Source organism: Protobothrops mucrosquamatus, unplaced genomic scaffold, assembly GCF_001527695.2.
Source record: "Protobothrops mucrosquamatus isolate PMUCROS unplaced genomic scaffold, P.Mucros_1.0 scaffold450, whole genome shotgun sequence".
Classification (NCBI taxonomy): domain Eukaryota; kingdom Metazoa; phylum Chordata; class Lepidosauria; order Squamata; family Viperidae; genus Protobothrops; species Protobothrops mucrosquamatus.
Genome location: NW_015386773.1, coordinates 407,800 through 426,858, shown reverse-complemented (window position 1 = coordinate 426,858; position 19,059 = coordinate 407,800). Strand labels below are relative to the sequence as shown.

The following is a 19,059-nucleotide window of genomic DNA, read 5'->3' as shown; positions in this document are numbered from 1 at the left end:
ATCTTGGTTCTTCAATTACATTGACATGGAATTGAATTTACCACCTAGATTTGATTCTGTTATGGTGGTAATGGATCAGTTCAGATCTGTCAAATGAACAAGAGAGTATCAGGTACTGTGAAGAGAAATTAAACATTAATACAAATTAGGATTCATGATATAAAATGTATGAAAATGAGCATGTGACAAAGCCTCTTGGCTGCAGTTCATTACTTTTTGGCTTCTTATGATATTTTCCTTTATATATCACTATGCCTCATTCAGTCCCTGTGTATGTGCACAGGAAAAAACAAATCACAAGGCAGAGATAAGCAATGTTTTTCAAGATACAAAAAAAGGAACTTAAGTGCCATCAAGTGCATAGCCTCCCCATTAAACTGTAAACTAGCTTAAATTTCCTCTTTTTCAGAGTGCTACCAGCATCAATTTTCAAAAGTGATGGATTTTCTGTTGATGTTGTTCTAGGTTACAATCTTCTCCACTTGAGATTGTTTCTTCAACTCTTGAGCTTTTTAGACAAAATTAGTATTTTTAGATTTGATGGAAACAAAAAGATACATTTAAAGATTCCAACAAGAGAGCTTCTATTGGCTATCTAGATTAATTTTGAAATTCTGGCAAATTTTGAATTGAAGACAGCTTTTTAATCATATAGTTGTATTTTACAGTGAATCATCATGGAATATATTATACCTAAGAGTAATATTTTAATGCTTTAAGTCAGTACTTCTCAACCTTCGGGGCTTTAAGATATGTGGATTTGAAGTCCATATTCTACTTCATCAAGCTGTTAAAATTGAGAAACACTGCTTTAAGTAAAGTAGGCCCAATCCTGCATCTTACGTCTTCCAGTTTCTTTCCATTCTTTGCATCTGCACAGGAATTGATTGAGAAAGAAGGGGCTGACTTACCTTTTTATTGTGGCTAAAAATGTGTCCTTCAATTTTTATTTTTATTTTCAAAAAAAAAAAGGCATCCATGCAAAAATTCATATTAGCTTTCATTCCTCCTGTATTTCCATTCACTCCAGTAATTATGATCTCACCAAGCATAGCTACTGTGTAATCAGATATTCTTTGAAAATACAGAATGAAGGAGAGCCCTGCACTAATACAACTACGCATGTAAGCTGTTGGGATTGTTTTGTTGATTGTGATTTCCGAGTAAAAGAAAGCATGAAAGATGAATAATAAGAAAAAAAAGAGATTTAAAACAACATGACATAAATAAGACACTTTCTTGCAAGTATACTTGGTAATTCCAGTCCAAGCTTGGTGTTTGAAATAGAAAGAAGTGGTAGCTACCACTGAGCAAACGTGCTTACAATCATAATCTCCTGTGGTTTTTAGTGGATAGAAGAAAGTTCTGTCCAATGGCAGAAGAAGAATATGTTCCATCTAGTTTTTTCTTTTTGTCAAGGCAAGGAATCACACTTTCTGCAAGAATGGTTGGCTGCAACAATGATCGTGAGGCCTATGCAGAGCTGCGAGTCCCTTGGACTGCAAGGCGATCAAACTGGTCAGTCCTAGAGGAGATCAACCCTGACTGCTCTTTAGAAGGCCAGATCCTGAAGTTGAAACTCAAGTACTTTGGCCACCTAATGAGAAGGAAGGACTCACTGGAGAAGAGCCTAATGCTGGGAAAGATTGAGGGCAATAGAAGGGGACGACAGAGAATGAGGTGGCTGGATGGAGTCACTGAAGCAGTAGGAGTGAGCTTAAATGGACTCCAGAAGATGGTAGAGGACAGGAAGGTCTGGAGGAACATTGTCCATGGGGTCACGATGGGTCGGACACGACTTCGCAACTAACAACAACAACAACAACAACTTTGTTTTAATCAACTTCCCCTTTAATTTTGTTAAGTAAAAAAATCTTTTAAAAAAATCAGCTTAGGAAAGGCAGAGAATCCAGCAGGAGCAAAACAGGATTTCAAATTGCAAGTCCTGCTTTGAAATATCCACATTGCAAGTCCTGCTTTGAAATATCAATTGCTTTCAAAAGCGAAATACCCAATGCTCAACAAACATTTTCCAAATACCGCTAGAAATTTACCTGGATTGCCTGTGAGTAGTTTCCATTTTCCATGTCGAATTGCAGCATGTATGGAGGTATTGAAAACGGAATCTTCCCATGAAAAATAATTATTCTGTGATGAAATTTTGTGGCTGCTGACAACACCTAAAAGGAGAAAGGAAAGCTAGGTAAGGATGATTCTGCAAACATGTTGTGTGGATTCAGATGAAAATTAGGTGACAATCAGATTGAGTACTTCAATCTTATTCTGTATTTTGAAAGAAACAATTCAAAGTGTCCACAGATATATTTTTGTCTAAGGACAGGAGAAACATTTATACAATGTTCAAAGCAAACCTTCCCTACCTTGGCACCTTTCGAGGGATTAACAATATCAGATTTCCAAACCGGTCACTCTGATGATGGTTAACTGTATTCTTAAAGTTTATCAACTAGCTTCATCTTGAAGTCTAAATATTCATTTGCTCATATGTACAAATGTATATGCAAATGTGAGAAGTGGAGGCATATTAAAGATCAGTGAATAATGCACTCTTCGGAGAATCTAATTTACAAGATGTATAGGGAAAATATGTCCAGCTGTGTGAGAGGTTTGAGAATATATTTCAGCCTTTAATTTGGCCCTGGCAATAATATAAATATTATAATGAACATCTGTTCCAAGCCTTGCAGACTAAGGAAATGGATGCAACCTTGGCTAACTGCAATCCAATAATACTAGAAAAAATGTACAGTAATAATTTAAACAATTCTCAATCCCTATTTTTCCCAGGTTTACAAAGGGCTGCTCAAAATAGCTTGAAACTTATTTATAATTATTTGGTCCAACTTTTCAAAATTTCAAAAATGAACCTCAAAATCCAACCAATAAAAAAGCAGAGAATTAAATCTTAAGAAGATAATATGTCTTTGAATTCTAAGATTATTACTTGCAACTGCAGGTAATCCTTGTCTTACAACCATTTGTTCAGCAATCATTTGAAATTATGGTGGCACTGAAGGGATTTATGAATTTAAGGATGTTGCTGTGCCTCTGTAGTCACATGATCAACATTTATGCACTTGGCAATCCATCCCCCACTTATGACCAAAGAGGTACTGTGACTCCCCCAACCATCTCCTCAATCTATGTCTTTTTGCCCCTCCCCCGCCACCTTGTGCTTCATTGCCCCAGCTGACTTTTGCCTTATTGCTGCTTCTGCTGCTGAAGTATGCCTGGCCTGGCTGCTGGGCTGTATGGTTTTGTTCTGTAAAAAACAAAAACAAAACAAAAAAAAAACGGGGTGGGGGGAGCCGAAAGAAGCCTATTCATTCCCTTTTTTCATAGCACTAAAGCAGTCCCATAGAGTCCAATGGTGAGGCTGATACATCTCGTCATCACTGGACGTGAAAAGATGATGGCGAAGGTCAGCTGGGGGGGGCAGAGTGTAGGCAGTAGTGGGGTTGGATTGGGGTGGTTGCAGCTTCCTGGGGCATTTCAAGTAGTCCTAGAGCTGCACATTGCTTGCTGCCCTGCAATGTAGGGTGAAGGGCAGTCAAAAAGGCAGAGATGGGAGAGATACACATGGGCGGGAGTGCCTCTCCTCAGTTTTGCCAATATTCCAATAAACTTTGATTGAATTAAACTTTCATTTAAATTATTTTAAGACATCCTACCAAAAACTTTTGTGAAGACAATCTGGAAACCATATTTGAATCAAAATGCAAGGCTTCTAGGACACTGAGAGGAATAGAACATGGGGGTTATATTAAAGTGATCCTGAGAAAGCTGCATTAATTAACTATTAATTAATTTTTCATATGAAACAGAAGATTCTATCAGTGCAACTTTCATCCCTGGCAATAAGACAGATATATACATAGCAAAATAAACAATCTGCTGCCTTTTCACGATATTCAGAATTTGTTCCATCAACCCCACTGACATTTTATCACCTGGATAGATCCTCTTACTTTCTTCAAGTATTTATGAACGTAATAAATACATTGCAATCTTGTTTTCTTTAGTGTTGGATCTATTGGGATTAGCTGATTTTTAAAAAAGGTTTTACTAATATTTTATCATTAGTGGTTTTATATTATTGTTATGCCCTGTTTTAAGGAAAGATGGACTACGAATAGAAATATAAATGAATAAAAAACAAATCATACTATAAAACACAGAGAAGCCAGTTGAGCCAAAGCAAAAGCTAAATAAAAATTATTTCAACAGCAGGCAGAGATCAGCAAAGCAGGGACAGTTTTCAATTCCCTCAGGAAAGGCAGTTCTGCAGAGTGGAAATTCTTGTGTTTGGAGGCCTTCCACCCTTAACTATAAGAATCTAGGTTCAGATTATATTTTGTAAATATAGACTTTTATTTAAGTTCCTTTTTTGCATATAGCTAAAGACACTGTGCTATTCTTCCTTCTGAATTTCACTCATCATGTCACTGTATTATGCTTCTGGAGTGGAAGAATCCTATGCTTAGCCCAGAATATTCTTAATCTTGTCCAAGATCAAAGAATGGATCAATGAATTATGATAAAATTAGGTAGTTCACAACTGAGATGTCTCTTACATTCTCAACAACCACATAATGATTAAGGCAAGATACATAAAAGAGCTAATTTGAATAAATTTTGAGACCTTTTACGAAAGGAATGGCAATATTGATTCCTTAAATGCCATAGAACAGGCATGTCAAACTGCTGGCCCGTGGGCCGGATGTGTCACACTGAAACCGCACCCACCCAATGCAGCAATGGGGAAAAAGTCACGCTACGTTGCATAACGTCACGTGACATCGCGAGTTTGACATGCCTGCCATAGAACTAGAATTCCCATCATTTCTAGCCAGTATGACTAAAGGTAGGAGAAGCTCTAGTTCATATAGTCCTCTACATAGTTAGCATTATTAATCTGATCAAAGAAAGCATGGGCAGTTTTTTTTGTCACTTAAGACTTAGCAAGCCAAAGCTAGTTTACAAAGCTTAATAATAAGGCTTCTATATTATTACAATAGTAATATCCAACATTATAGGTAGTCCTCAACTTACAACCACTTGTTTATGACCATGTGAAGTTACAATGGCACTTGAAAAAGTGACTTGCAACTGTTCCTCACACTTATTATCATCACAGCATCCCCACGATCATGTGATCAAAATTTGGGTGCTTGGCAACCAGCATACATGTATGACAGTTGCAGAATCCTGGAGTCTTGTGATTGCCATTTGTGATTTTCCCAACTAACAAGCAAACAAAGTCAGTGGAGGAAGCCAGATTCACTTAACAATCACATGATTCACTAAACTGCAGTGATTCGTTTAACAACCATGTCAATAAAGGTTGTAAAATTGGTCATGACACACTTAACTACCACCTTGCTTAGCAAGCAAAATTCTGGTTGCAACTTTGGTCATAACTTGAGGACTACCTGTATAACTTTCCCCAACTTGCTAGATCTCCCAATATGTGTTGCTCTACAACTATGAGAATTCACAGCCAACAATGACAACAGTGCTTGCTGGGAATCATGGCAGTGGTAGTCCAATATATTTGGAAGGCCATCATAATAACACTGGAAAGTTGAATTGGAGAGGTGACTTGTCCCAGGAGAGGGTTGGATTTTCTCCATTTTGATTAAAAGCAATCTATATCTGTCTTTATATACAGTGTTTCATTAGGTGGTGTGTGAAATCTTTGGTGAAAAAATTCCTTTTTAGAAAAGTATTGATGAATAAATAATTCCATGCGATTTGATATGTTCTTCTAGAATAGGCATTTTCCCCCACAGTTTTTAAATGTAAAATAAAGTTTCCTAAAGTTTCAAGCTAAATTATGTTGGTTTAGGCTTTTTCCTTGATCTCTGTAAATTTCATTATGCTTTTAACAGTTTACTTGCTCTTCTTTTAACACAGAACAGGAAAGAAGGGAAAATAGTGCCAGACTATCAGCAACAGTAAAACAACACATGGTATTTATTAACAGCACCAGAAAAGTCAGATCTTCCATTGTTTTGCATACATTCCATATGACTTGTTGCAAAGTGATTGAAACTTTCTCATTTGCAGTGTAGAAAATCAAACATCATAGACCAGTCTTTCTCAACTTTTGCAACTTTAAGAGGTCTGGACTTCCAATTCCCAGAATTCCCCAGCTACTCAAGACCTATTCAGAATCACTCTTTAGATGGCAGTCTTCTTTAATCTGGTACCCTCCAAACTACTACGCTATTGTCCAGGAACTGTCAACAATTCCTATTATAATTTACTTATTTGTTTATTTGTATGTATGTATCTCATCTTTATTATTTTTACAAATAACTCAAGGCAGTGAACATATCCAACACACTTTCTCCCTCCTATTTTTCCTACAACAACCCTGTGAGGTAAGCTGAGCTGAGAGAGTGTGACTGGCTAAAAGTCACCCAGCTGGCATTCATGACTAAGGCGGGATTTGAATTCAGAGACTCCCAGTTTCTAGCTTGATGCCATAATCCAGTGATGGCGAACCTTTTAGAGACCGAGTGCCCAAAAACTGGCCCCGCTCCCGCTCCACCTCCCTGCTCCGCCCCCGCTCTGCCTCCCCATCCCCCACCCCGCCTGCCTACAGGACCACTCACCGCCTCCAGGGCCCGCCGCAGATCACCCAGGCAGCCCAGCAGCGCTATGGCGGCCACACCCTCTGCCCGCGACCTGCAGCATCAACTGCATGATGGGATGTGAGGGCAGAGTCTTGTCTACGCTGCCTGGCTGCTATGTCCTTGGCTGTGCTGCTCCATGTGGGCCACGCTTGAGGGCGACTCTCCTTCAGGGGGGCTGCTGGAGAGGAGGGGGTCGTAGGGGAGGCAAGGCTGGGGCAACGGCACCTGTGCCCATAGAGAGGGCTCCGAGTGCCGCCTCTGGAACCTGTGCCATAGGTTCGCCACCACTGCCATAATCTCAACAGAATGCAGGAATCAAATTTTAGGCCTTTTTTCCTTAAACTTTACAAGAACCGGAAAATTAAGTCAAATAAGTAACTTAAGCAAGTAGGAGTATGATATACCTATTTTCTTTAGACTGCATTTCTTTGTGGAAATCCAGGCAAGCATTTTATGCCTAGATGTTTGCATTTGCTGCTGAATTTTAGTGATATGATCTGCAGAGTTCCAGAGGTCAAATCAATATGTCTAGAGTTCTCCAGATTAGGAATGGCTATTTTAGGGACTGAAATTAGTTGCAGCATTGAACTATAGCTTTCACTTGTCTTATTTATACACCCACCATGCGAAATCCAGCAGTACTGAAACATCCGTTTTGCCTGCCTCTTTCCCTTCATTGCCTCTTACATGCGGCTTCAAAAGCTGGGATCTAGTGGGGGGCAGGGATGGGATTTCCTTCCTCCCATTTTAAGGCTATCTAAGCACAGAATCATTGTCCCATCCTATGAAAGTGACTTCTGCCTCTTCAAGGATTCTGGGAAGGTATACTTCCTCAGATAGTGCAGTGATCCAGATTCAAAGGAAAAAAAGTGATACCACAGCATGTGTGGGCATACAGGTTGTACCTGTCAATAACTAAGTAAAGAAGTCATTTTTCCCCTAGGTTCATCTGACAGTTAAACAACTGCAGCCTCCTCTCCCTCTTGGCCCATCAGTCCCTTGGCAGCATCTCTTCCCTTCGTCCTTCAAAGTCATTCCCTCATAACGTTACAGTATTATTATTGTAGCTTATCTTTCTGAATCCACACTCAAATCAATTTCAATCTTGTCTGATATATCTTGTTCCTCTTCTGTAATATCATTTATACACCATCTATGCATGATGAAGTTCTTAAAATTAACTTTTGTGACCACTGCTCACAAATATCCTTCAAAATATCTAATGTTAAAGTATTTTGCTCCATTTTGTGTCAACACTTTGACTTTAAGTATTCTTCTCCTTTAATTGTAATCTTTAGTGTCTTCTAATTCCTTCTGATATCCAACTTTCAAAGTCTCATCTCATGATATTTTTTTCTAAAGAATCCAAAAACCCAGAAATTTCCCATAGGAAAGGATTCTTGCATTTAATTTCAAAGCCTTATTTCAAATTCATTTGGACCTCTAGTCAGTTTTTAATTTTCCAAAACCAACACTCTAAATACTCTTTCCTTTTTATTCCAAAAAGTATTTTTTCTAAATCCTTAGATTTATAATTAAATCTTTTTTTGCTAAGGAGTAGGAGACTCACATGATGAATATGATAAAAAGTTATCATTCAAAAAGTACTTAATATTTGAAAAGTAAATTCTAAAGTTTTTAAGAAATGAGGCTCATTTGAGCTTTGTGTTCATAAAGTTTACCTTACGACTATGAGTTTTGATAGTATCTTTCAATTCTCAATGCTTGACTCATAAGCCAATTGCAAAAACATCAGTTCTTGCAGTCTATTCAAGAGAAGAAGCTATCTGGAGAACACGTATGCAATCAATGATCTCATCTTTTTCTGGAGAGACTTTGCCAGCCAATGGTACAGCACCTGGCTACCAATCCCTCATAAACACTGTCCCCAGTCTTGCATTCTCCAAGGTTTGTCGAACTACAACTTGCAAGACAAAAAGCCCTTGTCATGCTAGCTGAGAATTCTGGGAGTTGAAATCCCAACTGCAGGAATGCCAGCTTAGCAAACACCAGGTTATAGTTTAACAATTTCAGCATTAACCTCAAGGGCTCATTATTTATTTTACTCACATTCATTCATTCGAAACTCCAACATTATTGTACAGTCAATAAATGAGATATAAATAGATACTCAGTATGTAAGAAAAGAAAAGAAGGGAAGATAACCAAATACATTCTTTACTCTGTGATTAAAATGATGAGAGAAAACTAGGCAGAGAGGGATTTCTTTCCTCCTCCTATGTGGCAAGTGATCAAAGAGCACATGATTTTGGTGTAATTTAGTAAAAACTCAACCACAAAAGTCAAGGCATTCTGTATTACAGGAGATTTGTGATCTCTTCTTCCAATGAGTGGGCAGTATATTTTGGGTCCTGAAGAAAAACTGAAAAGAACACTGAAACCATATAAATGTAATACTTTGTTTGGAGGCAGAGCTATGTTCAATCATCTTTCCGCAATGCATTTCATATGAGCAGAGTTTCCATATTTTTTTTTCTCTTTAGACTTGCTGGCTGGCTGGCTACCTCCCACTTCATGGAAATGGTGGTAAGGAAAGGCTTAGTTACTAGTATAGATTATTACATGATTGCAACTGCCGACATATTATAACTAACCAAAAGGGGCCATTGATCTACAAAATCTAAATAGTTCAGTTTATTTTGCAATCTTGCAAATAGTATTGGTCCAAGCATACCATAATAGTTTACAATCTTTTTGTAAACTATTGCTTTCAGTGGAGAATATTTTTTTGACAATGACTATAAGGGAACAATTTTTTAGTTTCTGAGCATGTCTTTATGTGGGAAACAGGTGAGCTTTCTCATGCTAGTAGAGATTTTAAGGAATTCTATAAAAATGTATTAACACTTGCCAGTTTACCTGTAAATCATCTCTAATGTTTAAGCACCAATCAGGATTGCTGAATCCATCCAAAAATTGTAGATGGCTTATCTAAGTAATTATCCAATTAACTAAGGGATTTATACACTGAAACATGTCTCACTTTCAAAGCACTGCATTTATTTTTGCCACCATTGTACATTTTCTTGCTGTTCAGTTTAGTTATCCTAACTTACTCAGACTTCACTGAAAGTAGTCAAATGAATACATGACAATTCAAAATATTGAATACCACAATACATACCATTATTTTATAATAATAATGATTTGGCCAGGACTGGATTCTGTAAACAGGAGGCATACATCTTTATTTGTTCAAGGGGCTGCAACAGACTTTAAATGGTATATAAGGGAGCATTTACCAAAAGGGAGTGGGGCCACACCAAAAAGATAAACACAGGAAGCTTGACAAAAATGTAAATAAGTATTTAAATATGTAAATAATACATAAATATATAAATAATTGATCTATACATAAATAAATATAAAAATGGGAGTATTGTTACATAGATTGGAAGGGAGACTTGAGAATGTAGGATGAGGATGGAGTAATGGAGTTGGCTGCCTGAGGAGACAGCAGGTGAGAGAATGTGGCAATGGAGGATGTAGCAATGGGACAATCATACAGAGAGGCTGCCATGGAAGGTTAAAGTGGAAAATGAGGAAGAAGGATCAGAGATGGCAGAAGTGGCAGCGTATATAAATGACCTCAAAACAAAGCAGTAGAATCTAAGCCATATCAGTGCATCAAACTTGAAAACTCTGTAAGGCTGCATGTGTGCACTGGGCCTCAGGCCATGCACCTATGATAGTAGAATATGCAAATGCTCATCAGTCTTTTGCTGAAAAAGGAAACATCATGGACCCAATCTATAAATAGAAATGAGCAGCAGCTTGCTCACAGCAGTAATAATACAATTTTTACAGAAAACAGGATCTTTAATTGAGGCCTTCTTTTCTAGAGTCTAGTGGGGAAAATCTGGAAATGCTGTCAGTCTGGCCACTTGGACCTTTTCATCTTGATAATATTTAGTAGACTAGAGAAGATAGCATGTTCTCTTTCTCCAGAGTGCATCTTTTACTATGAAGATAATACATAATAAAAAGAGCTGAGGTGGTGCATAAGAGCCGTGGTGGTACAGTGGTTAGCATGCAGTATTGTAGGCTGATTCTGTTGGTTGCCAAAGTTCGATTCCCACCGGCTCAAGGTTGACTCAGCCTTCCATACTTCTGAGGTGGGTAAAATGAGAACCCAGATTGTTGGGGGTAATATGCTGACTCTGTAAACTGCTTAGAGAGGGATGTAAAGCTCTGTGAAGCGGTATATAAGTCTAAGTGCTATTGCTATAATGTCAATTTAAGCTCCATTTCTTTCTTTATCTCTTAAATTCTTAGGTTTCATTAATCCTATGCCCGACATAGACTGATGGTACGTATTCATAATAAGGCTTCCATAGCAACTGTCCTATTCCTTGTTTGACAAAAACAAATTCTATCCCATTTTATTTACTGATTATGTAGCGCCAACCCCGAAGGGATCACTAAAGTCCAGGCCCTCCTGGCCTCCTCTTCGGCTGGCTGCCAACCCAAAGGGTCTCTCACGTTGGCACCTCTGCCTGACAGGGCACGTAGCATGGTGATGTTCAATCATGGTTGGCAGCCACGCACATAGGGCAGTGATGGTCGATCTCTTAAACGGTAACTCACATGGGATGATGATAGTTGACCTCAGGCAGTAAGACTTACAGGAGACGATGGTAGTCAAGTCCTGGTAGCAGCAGCTGGCGTACAACAGTAGTAGTCAGTCTTTAGTAACAGCAACCTGCTTAGGATGATGTTAGCCAGTCTCTGATAGTAGCAACTTGCCTATGACAATGTTAGTCAGTCTCTGGTAACGACTTGCCTAGGGCAATGGTAGTCAGTCTCTGGTAATGGCAACTTGCCTAAGCCAATGGTAATCAGTCTCTGGTGACAGCAACTTGCCTAAGACGAGGTAATCAATCCCTCTCTGGAACTCATAGGGGCCCTCCTTTATCCACTCTCTTGGTCTCTCTCTGCCCTCACTACATGTAATCCCCCCCTTCCCTTCCTTATCCCCTTTTTGCCTCTTCCAGCGGATCCTATAAAAACCCCTCTACTTCCCACTAAAAGACATACCCTCAACCCGGTCAAACTCTTTCCTGGCTCTCCCTTCGCCCAGCTGGCTCCAACAAGGGAGAAGAAATAAAACTCCCCAAACTACCCTCTCTCCATCTGGCCTTCTTACTCTCTCTCTACCTCTTCGCTCAGCTAGCTCTGGCGGCAGGCTCCATTAAGCTAAGCTCTCTCTCCTTTTCCTCATCTGGCTCCGCCCGATCTCCCGCCAAAAACCTCCCTCCAGTCTCTTTCTCTCCCCCCTCCCATTGGCTTCCTCCTCCCTTTTCTTCCCTCCTCAGAGCCACGCCATGCCGCCAGACCCACAGCAGCTGCCGGAGCTCCTCATTTCCCTGCCAAATCGGCAGGGCTCCTGCAAAACTTCTCAGCCAGCCCCATTCTCACCCCAGCTCCGCTACAATTATATTAGGAAGAGTGTGACACACTGGCATATTAAGCATCCTTTTTTGTGTAATATACCTCCTAGTAAATTATTATGCTACTTTAAATTTTGCTATTGTACTAATTTCCCCCTTTGTCAGTTCATGCAAGTGTTAAAAAGGATGGAGAACAGCAGCAAGCAACACATTAAATATGCAATAGATATTTGAGGCAAACATCAATTATCTGAACAAAAAGGACCTACTAACACTTACCAGTTCAATATTTAATAAAGGAAAGCCCTTCTTAAAATATCTTGTCTTTTTTCCATAATATCTAATCATATATATTATCTTAGTCATTTATTCCATACTTCTTAAATCAATTCTCTAGCCTAAATCACTTAATGGTTTAGTTTAATTTATCATTCAAAAGCTATTATTAGTTTCTAATTCTGCTTTATAGCAATTCATATACTAAAAAAAAAAAATCCAAAGGATTTAATGGGAACTTGTGGTTAACCATACTGAATGTATATATTCTGTATGCATATGTATGTGGAGTCCTTGGTGTCTTCTGATCTTGGTTGTTTGCTTGCAAACTTTTCATTAACCAGAATACACAATATCTTCAGTACCAGAAGGGAGTGCAATTTGGTCTCTGTTCATATTCAATAGCTTGCCCTGTCAATTGGTGGGAATGTTCTTTTCACGGTGGTAGTTCCTTGATTAGGCTGTTGTTAATTGATTGTTGATTATAAATCCTGCTTTTAATCCCTGCTTATCTGGTGTTGATTGCTGAAGTGGAAGTGTGTTGTTCTTTTGTTTACTTTTTAGCTTTTTTATTGTCCCTTGTGAATAATATGTAAATGTTGTTTATCTCCATGTGCCCATTGATAGCTGATTTGTCTGAGTGACAGGCTTCCACTAATTCTCCAGCATTTTTTTATTTAGCTTGGTTTAGGATTGTTGAAACTATGGTTAAATCTGTCCATATGCTGTGAAGTTAAGCAGTTTTTATTGTATCTGAACTGACTGGTAATTGATCTTCATGGATGTGCTTTGCTAGTCTCGTGTCTGTCCTAAATAGTAACTGTTATAGTCTTTACACTGTATGTTGTAGATGAGTTCAGTTTTATCTTCTTTTAGTTTACTTAAATGTTTTGGAGGGCTTTGGTTGGTTTGTGTGCTGTGGTGATGTTATGTGATTAGTTGTTGGTTGTTTCTGAGATTTTTTCACATATGGCAATGTTATTCTTTTCACAGCTTATGTTGGTTGTGCTGTTAGTTGAATGGGCATGCACCTTTTGATAAAATTGCATGGGTATCCATTTTGTTGTAAGACGTGTAGTGATCTGTTTTCTTTGTCTGGTGTCTGGTTGCTGCAGTGCATTTATGGTCATTTCAATAATGTTTTTACATAGCTCCTCTTGTGAAAAGTTGGGTTGTTACCTTGGTGCTCCAAGTGGAGCACTTGGTTAGTGTGTGTAGTTTTTCAATATACTTGTATTCTAGTTTGCTGCCATTTCCTTTGTTGGTATGGATTATCCAGGAAGCGTTATATGTTATTGTTTTCTTTTTCCCTTGCGAAATTTATTCCTTTGAAAATTTATTTCATGTGTCTTCTTTAGTTGTTCCTTTTTTATTATGACAAAATTATCATCTACATATTGGATTCATATTTTTGGTTCTGTGCAGGAGTATTATAGTTTTTAGATGCCACATCACATTCTGTGCTATAAATCCTGAGAGTCGTGATCCCATGGTTATTACTCTGATTTGTTGATGTATTTGTCTGTCAAACTGAAAGTAGGTAGTGAGGTAGAGGTTGATGAGATCCATGATTCTGGGTATTTTGATCTTAGTAATTTGGTAAAGTTGGGTGTATTATATAGTCTTACTGCTGTGTTCTTTTGCTAGTTCTGCTCCATATATTTAAAAGTTCTGTGACATTGAATAAAATCGTAATATCATCTTCTATTATTATTAAGTCTTAGATTTTTCTGGAGACATCGCAGTGAAAAATTCATAGACCATTCATTTTCCTTTGCGAGATGTCCAAGCTTTTTTGTAATTTCTTTAGTTATGTTGGGGTCCCTGGTAATGATACAAGTGGATGAAGAGGTTTGTCAGGTTTGTGTATTTTAGGCATCCACAGAAGGTGGGAGGATACAAATACAGAAAAATTTCTATCAAAACTAGGAAACACAAAGTTTACTTTGCAGATTCTTAATGGAAGGCAACTGTTTATTTACATTCTAATCCAAAGGAAAAGGAAAGAGCTTCAAGCTCAAAAGATGGTAAAATTATGTTATTTTAAGTGGTGCTTACAAAAGTATGCATGTTCCACACTCTTACACATGGCCTTGATGTTATGAGACCTCTTTCCCATTTTTTAAAAAAAACTTCAGGAATTCATGAAGTTCCTTTTTATAAGGCAATATAATTGAGAGCAGGAGGTATGAATGGGCTAAAAAATTAAATACATTCTTTCACTGGCTAATTAAAAGCATTAAAATGTTTTTATTTATTTAAGCTAAAGATAATATAAACAAAAAGCCTTATATGTACAAAGGCTAGTGTAGTGGCACAATTAGTTCAGGCTGCTTAATTGTAGCAACAGCAATAGCAATAACACTTAGACTTATGTACTGCTCTCTTGTGCTTTACAGCACTCTGTAAAGGTTTACATATGTCAGCATATTGCCCCCAACAATCTGGGTCCTCATTTTATTGACCTTGGAAGAATGGAAGGCTGATTCAACCTTGAGGCAGTTAGGATCAAATTCCTGACTGTGGGCAAAGTTAGCCTGCAATACTGCAGTATCAACTGATTTCATTCTTACAGGTCTGGTTGTTTACTAAGATCATATCTTACTGTGTGGGCCAAGGTTGGCAGACAAACACCTTATGCTATTCAGCTTTCTCTAATGCTATCTCCCTCCTGTGAGGCCCTCCTCCCTGAAATTCATAAGGAATTATATTGTATACATAGTTTTGTATCTTGTAGGTGTCTTTCACTGAGGCTCTCTTTGTAAACTTATTGAGTGAATTATTCGCAATTGTTAAGTCTGTGGTGCTATGTGGCAGATACTTATTTGTTTGAATTCTAAAGTCCCAGAGCATTTTAGCTTCTTTGTTTTCTATGACTTTGTAGTCCCACCAGTTCTTGCTTCCAAATGATAATTCTTGCAGATATTCCAATGCGCCATTTTACTTCCGCATGCCAGTATTTGTAGTCAGTCTGTGTGAACTTCTTGCAGCAGCTAACTAGGTGGTCCACTGCTTTCTCAGCTTCTTTGCAGACACATCATTTGCTATCTGTTGCTATCCTCTCGGTTCTGACTTTGTATGCATTTGTTCTCAAGGCTTGATATTGTGCAGCCAGAATTAGCCCCTATGTCTCTTTCTTCAACTTTCTGTTCTTAGCCATTGTCAGGTCTTGTTATCTGCTTTGCCTGCTATTTTGTTTTAATTTACTGGCCATATGATACTTTGCCTTGCTATGTCTCCTTTCTGTTTCTCATTTGGTGTTCAGGATATACTAGCTTCAGTGCCTCTTCCTCTTCCTCCCAATATAGTTTTAAACTCTATGTCATGGTTCCGACAGATGAAACTCTTCAAAGCTGCTAACGTCGGATGTTCTTGCTTTGACATTCTATCTTTGTGTTAAAATTACACCCTAATTTAGCAGTTAAACTAAGATTACCCTTTAATGCATTACAACAGTTTTTCCCACCTGGTGCACACCAAATGTTTTTGACTACAATTCCCATCATCCCAATTCTGGTATCAGGGAAGATTACGTTGCATTACACAGCTAGTACAGCTAGTATATATATATACTAGCTGTACCCGGCCACGCGTTGCTGTGGCTCAGTCTGGTTAAATGGAAAAGCATGTTTTACCTGTCACAGGTGTGACATCTATATAATAGTAGGTATATAAAAACACGCGCGTATTCGAATGCAACGTTGTGTCAAAATTTCAAAGCAATTGGTGAAGAACTTTCGGAGATTTAAGATTTTGAACAAACGAACATTTACATTTTTATTTATATAGAAGAAGATAAGGCACATCAAGTAAAAAAAATGGAGAGGGGGAGAAGGAGTAAGCATGCAATCAAACAAGTATTGCAGTCCAGACAGATATTAAAAATAAGAGGTTTTATGAAACGCTGATGGATTGCCATATACTGTTTGTGGATTAACTTTTCCTAGATGATTTGGATAGAACACTTGCCAATTTGGATTTCTTATTTTTCCAGCCTTAAGCATAGTTCATTCTATTTCCCCATCTGAGATTTAAAAGAAAAACTACATTTGCACATATTTTTAGATGCATTTTTCCTCAATATAAACAAATTTGCATGTTATTCTCTGAAGTATAAGAATAATTTCAAGGGCTGACAATGCTTTTCTTTGCAGCATTGCTCAAAAGAGTTGAACCAAACCAGAAAAAATGAAGGTAAGGCACATTTGAAGACAGTCATACAAATGTACAAACAGATAAGTAAAATGATACTATTTCCCAGCTTATAATTTATATACCAAAATAGAGGTTTGGATTGGAGAAAAGCCAGGAAAATGATGCTTCCTCTGCATTGTACTGTATTTTTCTCTAGGAATAAGTGGCTCTGACAGTGTTTGCATCAACAGTTTTTATGTACTCAAAGTAGTCACCTCTACAACCAATGAAAACACACATAAATTAAGTCAATTTCAGAAACTTCATATAAGCACAATCCTTTCCATTGTATTATAAACACTTCCCAAATATAGATGATCTAAAAAAATGCTTAAAACTCATGATTCCATGACCATCTGAGTTCTAAGAAATATTGGTGCCTCAGATATTCTGAACAGACATTTAGAAGTAAGAGGAAAGTAAAAAAAAATAACAGAAAACCTTTGTAAAATAATTGCTTCCAGAATGTTTCCACTCATTAGTTCAAGATTTGAGTTGTGCTCTGCCAACAACAGTTTTCCTGTTCCAGTTACATTTGTATAAAAGGATGAAATATTCATCCTTTATTCCTTCTAATAAACTCTTGAAAAAGAAACTAGAGAAGATCAAGATCATAGTATAACATGCTATTTCACATGAAATATAAATAGTCCTCAACTTACAATCACAAGTGAGCCCAAAATTTCTGTTTCTAAGCAAGACATTTGTTAAGTGAGTTTTGCCCCATTTTATGACCTTTCTTATCACAGTTGTTAAGTGAATTTGGCTTCCCCATTGACTTTGCTTATCAGAAGATCACAAAAGGTGATCATCTGACCCTGGCACATTGCAATCATCATAAATATGAGTCAGTTGCCAAGCATCTGAAGTTTGATCACGTGACCATGGGGATACTGCAACCATTGTGATTGTGAAAAACAGTCATGTCACTTTTTTCAGTGCCATTGTAACTTCCAACGGTCACTAAATGAATTGTTGTAAATCAAGGACTATCCGTATTATCTTCCACTTCAAAGATCAGAGTATAAAGTGATATAGTCTCACAGGACAGCAAATCAAAGAGCAGTTTATTTAAAAGAAGAATCAAGCCAAAATTCTGTCTAAATTTTGTAAGTGACTCGTCATACTTGTGACATAATCAGCCTCTCTGTGATCTCATGATCAGAATTCAGGCATTTGGCAACTACTATATATTTATGTCAGCTGCAGCATTCCAAGATCACGTGTTTGCTATTTGCGACTTTTCCAGATGATATTTGACAAACAAGGTCAATGGGGAGAGCTGGATTCGGTTAATAATTGCATGATTCATTTAACAACCATAGCAATACACTTAGCAATCGCAATAAAAAAGTCATAAAAGTGGGCACAACTCCCTTAACTACTGCCTCACTTAGTGACAAACGTTTTGGCCCAACTGTGGTTCTAAGTCAAGTTGTATAACTTTTGTGTCAGGATAATGTTACCACTTTGATTGTGCTTTTGAATTGTATCTGAGATTACACCAGAATTTGCATATGGATTTCCATATTCTCCAGAAAATTTCAGAATTAATATCTGTAATTGAAAGTAGTTATACTGTCTGTGACATAAACAGAAACAGAATAGCAGAAACAACCTGGCACACTTCTTGTTGAAGTTCAATCTACCCTACAATCTAAAGCAGAGAAGTGCATTGAATGTATCAATATATCTGCTCATGTTCTCTTTCCATAGCTGGCACATGACAGAGCCATGACTGTGTTTTCTGCATGGCATATTTGCAAATACCAGTGTGAGAGATTACAAGTGTAATTCCTGCCCTTTCATAGGAAAAAGTAGACTCTGTGGCAAAATAATTATTTCTTTATCTGCAGTTGATTTAAGATTAACATCTCCATCTTTTTACTGGAATTGTTCAAGAAGAGCATTAATATTAGCACACAATAAGGCTAAATGAAAATAATAATACAAAACACCAATAAAAAACTACAGAAGAAATTGAAAGATTTTATACTAGCAGTGAGGAACTCGTGCAGTTGAGAGAGCAGTTTCTAGAGGCCCAAAACTGCTAAGAAAAGGACTTGCTGCTGAGCCAAAGGCCAACCAGCAGAAAACTAAAAAGTAATATTTAAAAGCATTTATCTTACACTATCTTATATTAAACTTTCTGACATTCCTACATATTGTGGATAGAGTTGAAAACATAATTTCCAACCAAAATTTCAGATGCAAAGTGCAGAGCAAATGATTGCAAAGTAGACTGTAGCAGTATAAATGGCAAATCCAATGGCTTGGCTGGAAAAGAAACTAAGAATACAAAAACTGACATTAAACAGTATGCGGGATCCAGAAAAAGTTATTTATCCATTAAAATCAGTATGAAAAATCAGGTTATGTTTTAAGTCCTATTTATCCCAGTGGGATAACTAAGTTTACTTTTACAGATAAAATGTAATATAATTATATAAATATGCAGCAACCAAATTAAAAAATCATATATCACCAGCACTTACCAGCACACCTTCTAAAATATT

General features: G+C 37.5%; 1 protein-coding gene across 1 annotated transcript in view; it reads right to left on the bottom strand.

Annotated features, from left to right (window-relative positions):
- Positions 1-19,059, bottom strand: part of ARSB (arylsulfatase B) — a 68,385-nt gene that overhangs the window by 1,020 nt on the left and 48,306 nt on the right. Inside the window, exon 7 of the mRNA XM_015816430.1 lies at positions 2,055-2,180. Within this exon, the coding sequence (XP_015671916.1) occupies positions 2,055-2,180 (126 nt within the window). The remainder of the gene's footprint in view (positions 1-2,054; positions 2,181-19,059) is intronic.